At 36.8% G+C, this 6,779-nt stretch overlaps 2 protein-coding genes across 2 annotated transcripts in view; one reads left to right on the forward strand and one right to left on the reverse strand.

Annotated features, from left to right (window-relative positions):
• The window catches only part of LOC119578963 (UDP-GalNAc:beta-1,3-N-acetylgalactosaminyltransferase 2-like), a 7,179-nt gene extending 3,751 nt beyond the window's left edge, over positions 1 to 3,428 (forward strand). The window contains exons 6-7 of the mRNA XM_037926648.1: positions 2,145 to 2,374; positions 2,626 to 3,428. Of these exons, the coding sequence (XP_037782576.1) occupies positions 2,145 to 2,374; positions 2,626 to 2,852 (457 nt within the window). The 3' untranslated portion in view covers positions 2,853 to 3,428. The remainder of the gene's footprint in view (positions 1 to 2,144; positions 2,375 to 2,625) is intronic.
• Positions 3,429 to 3,849: 421 nt separating this feature from the next.
• LOC119578964 (small integral membrane protein 4-like) lies at positions 3,850 to 6,565 on the reverse strand. The gene is made up of 3 exons (XM_037926649.1): positions 6,412 to 6,565; positions 5,417 to 5,578; positions 3,850 to 4,253 (listed from the first exon to the last, which is right to left on the reverse strand). The coding sequence occupies exons 2-3, from the start codon at positions 5,574 to 5,576 to the stop codon at positions 4,177 to 4,179; spliced, it is 237 nt and encodes a 78-aa protein (XP_037782577.1). The 5' UTR covers positions 5,577 to 5,578; positions 6,412 to 6,565; the 3' UTR covers positions 3,850 to 4,176.
• Between the last annotated feature and the right edge of the window lie 214 nt (positions 6,566 to 6,779).

The following is a 6,779-nucleotide window of genomic DNA, read 5'->3' on the forward strand; positions in this document are numbered from 1 at the left end:
AGCACAAGAGTGAGAAAGTATTTTTGAGGTAGAGAGATTTCTTTTGTGCCAGATCCATGAGTATTATATCATTTGGTCAAAAGTTGCAATTTTTAAAATTTCAAATAAATGTTGGTCTCTCATAGAAAAAGCAGTAAAAGTGATTAATGATCTTATTTCATGCCTATGATTCCTGACCTGGGTTAGGCAGTAGAATAATTTAACCCGATGCCACTGGGGATAGCATTTATGTACATGCCATGTGAGTTTAGTTTATTAATTATTTTTATATATAGATGGCTTTATGTATACTTACTCACAAGGAGCCAATTTTATTAGTCCAATCTATCTCACCTGTTTAACCTTTTCCTGATTTCTGGAAATATTTTCATTTTTATATTCGTATGAGTAATACTAGTAACATTATAATAATTACTGTCTATAATAATAGCATTATTAATACTGATAGCTTTAACAAAAAAACATTTTTCATGAAAACTCAAGGAAAACTGAAATCAGGTGAGGTCACAAGGCTTAATATAATTATTTCCATGGTTTTTAAACACTTGTGGAGCTGTCAGTGTGCAGACATTTCACAAAACAGTACTGCAGTGAACATTACATTTTCTAAGTTGCATTTGGATAATTGGAGAATATATATATATATTTTTAACTACCCTTCCTCAAAAGGTAACCAAAATCAGTTTTACAATAGTACAGATGAAAAGAGAAAAACTAAACTGTTGTGATGTAGGTTAAAACATGACCTTTATCTAAAATATCTTTACTGTGTTAGTATCTGCAATTTTGAACTACACAAATATTTACCTATAGAATTTGCACCGATGTATAAAGTGACGGGAATGAGTGCTCCCATGATGTCAGTTTCTGTTCCATTATCTAGAATTACTGAATTTGATTTATTTGAAGTTTTTACTTTTTTTTATGTGTGATTAACTTATGATATAATCTTTTGTTCTTATTTCAAGTTTAATTTTTAACCAATAAAAATTACATTGTATGAGGAATTGCAGGAAACAAAACTTTTTTGTTGGAAATCTATACTTGATATGCTCGTTGTTGTCGTGGGGGGTCGTAGGAGACGGGGACTGAGGCCCAACTTGGGGAATCACCCCAGCCTTGGTCCTCAGTCCTTGCCTCAACTAATTTTGCTTGGTCTTTTCCTCTCCTTTCCTTTTCCTTTTTTTTCATTCACTTGTTCTGTCCGCTCATCCTAATCATTAGACTCATTTTTGCCCTTTTTGCCATAATACTTTATCATAATGCTCACTACTCCCTTAACTCCATCCCTTTCTAACAACCTTTACCTTATGCTATGCCCCATCAGCTCCCTGTCTCTACCCTTTTCACTACCATACTACCCTTTAGTGCTGTTCAACCTGTAACTTTACCCTAATCATTAACTCATTCCTAACCCTTTTTGCTACTCTACTTTACCATAGCGCCATATGACCTTTGATGTCATATCGCACTTCCTTACTTGGGGACTTTACCTCCAAGCCTCATGCTATCATTATATTTTGAATACGCTGTTAATGACCTTAGATGTTGATGCAGCAGAAAATTTTTAGTAAATATATAAATATACTTCCCTTGGCTTCACAAAAAGATATTCTGATTTTTAGATACATAGATCAGGCTGAAGTCCCAGATAACTTTATAATTGCAATAGTAATGATGTATTCATCATCATGATCTTAAAAGAGCATGAGAATTAGGAAAGAAATTCCTAGCTCCACTTGTGATCTGGCTAGTAGTTGATTAGGGGCATCCACCCTAAGGCTTGACCAAAAAGCTTCCATCTGGTGTCCTCTGAGATACTACATGAATTCATCAGATTTGACACACACATACTAAATCTAGTCTTTCCCATAGAAAACCAATGACAACTTGTATGGTGAATTCATAATCTGGGCAACAAAGGGTTAAAACATTCTTATGCAGTTTTAATACTATTAAAAAAAATGAAGCCATCTTAGTGGTCTGGATTGCTAGAGCTGGGTCATGGACAGGGGCTGATGCTGAATTGTGGAACCAATACTTAATGTCACTGGTCAGAGAAACCACAGAAAAATGCGGACTTGAATTTTTTTCTGTTTCTGGAGATGCAAAGTAAATAATGACAGCATCCCTCTGCTTTCCAGGGTCACCAAACATAACAATGCTGCTTTTGTGATGAAAGTAGATGATGACACTTTTGTTAGTGTCAAGGGTCTGAAGAATCTGTTAGCCAGTGAGAATGAAAGAGGTCTTGCTTGGTGGTCACATTTTCACTTTCACCGGAGTGTGCCCATCTATGGCAAGTGTGCAGATGTGAAGTATCCGGGGCTGACATATCCAACTTTTCCATCTGGTGCAGGGTACCTTATGACAGGTGATTTGTCTAATTAATTATTATTTGATTTAGAAAAAGAAAATGTATCTAAATAAATACTTTTAAAACATTGTTTGGAATTGGTACAAATATTAGACAAGCTTCTATAATGAGTGATTGATAATATTAGTTTTTATCATCCAAAAATAAACAATATAAGTATATATAAACTTAAATGTATTTTAAATGATAGTAATAACTACCACAAAAGATAAACCATGTTTTTAACTTGTTACCTCTTTTTATCACAGGATCCCTAGCAAGTGCTATTGCTACCATAGGACCCTCCTTACCACTTTATGTAGGTGAGGATGTGAGTGTAGGCATCTGGGTAACAGTCAGTGCCCAGAATGTGAAGACTGTTGATGTTCCTTGCTGGCTTCCCCATCCTACATGCCCAAAATCTATCCTTGAGACCCAGCTTACAGAATCTCAGATGAAAATGCACTGGGATTTATATCTGCAGGGGAGATCGTGAGGGTTCCTATAGAACAGTGGTATTTACTGCACATTTCATGATGCTTGCAACACCCATATTGGTGGCTCTCTATCCAGGAAGTATTTTACAAATGAATTAATACCAAAATCCTGATAATTGAAGTTTGCTTTTTTAGCCCTCTTATACATAAAGTGTTAAATAAGTTTCCATGTTTACATACTACCCCATCAAATGCATCTCTCCAACGCAGCTGTTGGGAAATAACAGGGAGCTGTTCATGTCTAAGAAATAGGTAATTGGGAACTTTGTGTTACTGATTTGGAGGGAAGCTTCTTTGTTTCAGCAGCAATAACATTTTTTATGATAGGACCCAAAATGATAGAGACTTTGCATCAACATGTGCAATAGGGTTAATGTAATTTTTTATGTAAGAAGATTAATTATGATGATAAGTATCCTGTTTCAATTATGTCACTATATATAGAAAAATAATGAGCCTTTGCTTAAGGTGCAGCTCTCATAGTGAATGTTATCCACCAAAGTGGCTCTTGCATCAACTTGAGAATACCACTACTTTAGAGGATGGTCTAAATATTGTGTGTGGCATGGAGTTGAAATCGTCGGTTTGTTGTATTTTTTTTTTTTTTTTTTTTTTTCATAGTAAAAATGAGTGTTAAAAATGACTTAATCACACTTTCAGTGGCAGAAAAATAATATTTTGCCTTGATTGTAAAAAAAAAAAAAAAAAAAAAAACTCATGGCTTGTCCATACATACACCATGGCATGTACGTACATGCCCCCGGCAGATAGTCCCGCCATGCCATGGCATGTGCGTACATGCCACCTGTTGGCAAAGGGTTAAAAAAAAAAACAAAAAAAAAAAAAACAATCCCTGCCAATTCAAGGAAAGGAAAGGAAAAAAGGGGAAAAAAAAAAAAAAAAAGACTCAGTATTCATAATTTAATTATAATTCTTTTGATGTAATTACAATGCCTTATAAAACATATTATGAACAATATATACATACACTAATAAAAAAAAAATAATCCTCAACTCTTTTGATCTTGCAGAGACATCTGCAATTCTTCTTTTGCACTAACTACCATGAGATGTTCTTGCAATAAACGCTCCTTATGCATCTTAACATGCGCCTCCAGATCATCAAGTGGGCGATAATAATAATGCACTGTTTGAGACCCTGCCATCATAGTTATGTAAGCAGCACAAGCAAAGCGCAGGTAACGCCCCCATGTGACACCAGCTGGCATTTTTGTTAACAAAACTTGTGATGCACCAGTTTCAAATGCAGAGGATCTTTGATTGTTCTTGTTTCGTTAAAGACCAGATTCTGTGTTTTGGTATTTACTGCGGCAACAATCCTTCGTCTTGTAGTTCCTGTAGAGCAATGTCTTGTGCTTGCCGTTTCTTGTAGGTGCGATCTACAGGAAAATTAAAAAAGGAACATAAAATTATTTATCATTCAAGTAAATTTACTGTAACTGTAACTATCTCTTACTTATTAAGATTGCATAGCAAGGAATGTTCTTTACCCACTGATACTAGAGCCATGTTTTGTCTGTAGTTCTGTTTCCCTATTTGTTAGACATAAATGGCTCTATATGTGCTTAGATACCAAGGAGTCAATTAGTATATGTACCTGTTTACCCTGTTCTTGGAATGTTACTATCATTACTGCTGTTATTAATGTCAATATTACTGTAATAATAATGATGACATTAATAACAACTAACTCCTTGGTGACTAAGAGCTTGTGAAGCCATTTATATATAAAAATAGTAGAAGATGAAGAAGAAGATGGGGAGAGAGAAAAAAGAAGAACAGGAAAAAACACCATAGTGGACTGACTGACACATTCTCTCTCTCTCTCTCTCTCTCTCTCTCTCTCTCTCTCTCTCTCTCTCTCTCTCTCACTCTCACTCTCACTCTCACTCTCACTCTCACTCACTCTCACTCTCTCTCTCACTCCTCTCACTCTCTCTCTCTCACTCTCCTCTCTCACACTCTCTCTCTCACCTCTCTCTCTTCTCACTCCTCTCTCTCTTCTCACTCCTCTCTCTCTCTCTTCTCACTCCTCTCTCTCTCTCTCTCTCATCTCTCTCTCTCTCTCTCTCTCCTTTTCTCTCTCTCTCCTCTCTCTCTCTCTCTCTCCACCTCACTCCTCTCTCTCTCCACTCTCTCTCCTCACTCTCTCTCTCTCCCTCTCTCCTCACTCTCTCTCTCTCTCACACACCTCACTCTCTCTCTCTCTCACTCTCTCTACTCACTCACACTCTCTCTCTCTCTCTCTCTCTCTCTCACACTCTCTCTCTCTCTACTCTCTTCTCTCACTCACCACCACCCATCATCACCATCACTCTCCTTCATTCATCTCACATGCACACTTCTCTCTCTCTTCTCTCTTCTCACACTCCTGTCTCCTCCTCACACTCTTCTCTTCTCCTACTAACTCCTCAGTCTCCTCACACTCTCTTCCGCTCACTCCACTCTCTCACTCTCCTCACCTCCACACTCTCATATTCACTCACTCTCTCTTTCATCACCCTCCATTTTTCCTCCTTATACATCCTTTTTGCTTTTCTTCAGAAATTCACTTCTCCAACATGCCAATTAATCATGGAAAACTCGAGGGCAGCTCCAAGAACAAAGAACATGGGCAGGAAGCGGTACATGCCCAAGTAACGCTTCCCCGGCCACTTATCCAAGAAGTAGCGAAGCCTTGCGTTGTACAAACGTATGCGCATTTCTGTAAATATTATAGATGTTAATACTGTTTTGAGTAAAAGTTAAATTTGTAGTGAGGTATTCTAAATTTTTTCTAATATGACATACCTGCTGTAATATGAAAATGAAGGTTACAAAGTAAACAAACCTAGTACAAACCATGGACTCTTGGCAAAGGCTAACAAACCTCTGGCTAGACAGAGCTTGGAATTGTTACTTATTTGCTGAAAAATCACCAGGGCAGTCTAGAAAACTGATGAAAGATGAGCCGCATTTGTAATATTTTTGTTATTCCTTGTGAATTTACTTTCTCATTTTCCATAATAGCACTTAAACATGGAAAATCTAATAACTTTCATTAAGAGTAGAAAAACTACATTCAATAATATATGAAATAATCTGTGCTAGCAAAGAATAATGTCAGAAATGATCATAAAATCATAACAATACATATATGCTTTCTGTTTTTGGCACACTGAAAAATATCCCATGGTTTGGCACAGAAGGCAAAACAGGAGGCGAGTGGTGGCGTGCAGGGAGCTTCCCATGGGTGAAGAAGGATTTTGGTTCAAGTTCAAGGTTGTTGGTTACAAGGGCCTTGGGGTCGCGTCGCCTCCTCAGGAATGACCATTTCTTTACTTTATTGCTTGGGGTTACGCATTCATGTTAGTTATTTCATTGGTTTCATTAACTTCAATCACCCATGTTTTGCTAGAAGGTCTAGTATATCTTCATATAACTACATGGCGTCAAAATAATGATTAACACTAAGAGTTCAAAAGTTTAAAATATGTAACACACAGGATACATATATATGTCTCTGTCCATTCTTAAATTCATGACACAGAAACTTACCTTAGGCTATACAATTATCTCGGACATTTAGGCCACTTTCCAAAGGAGTTTTTCAAGACAAAATACTGGTATTGGCAGATGTTGCATGAATCCGTCTGCAGCGAGTTACGTAGTCGCTCGCCGGGTCATGTTTCCGGCTTGTATAACGGCCTTTCTTTCTTTCGGAATTTCCTCAATTGAGTTGTATAGATAAGGAAGTCTTTCTGGTGATAACAAGAAAACACCTAAAATAGATATATTTGAAGTATCAGTTGAAGAGATAACCATCGATAAGTAAAAGTAAATAAGTTTTATAACACCAGGATAGACCCAAAAAAGGCATGGTTCAAGAAAAATAAATACGTTTCGACTCGTTTTCCCTTCCCCTT

The sequence above is a fragment of the Penaeus monodon genome, chromosome 11 (genome assembly GCF_015228065.2).
Source record: "Penaeus monodon isolate SGIC_2016 chromosome 11, NSTDA_Pmon_1, whole genome shotgun sequence".
Lineage (NCBI taxonomy): Eukaryota > Metazoa > Arthropoda > Malacostraca > Decapoda > Penaeidae > Penaeus > Penaeus monodon.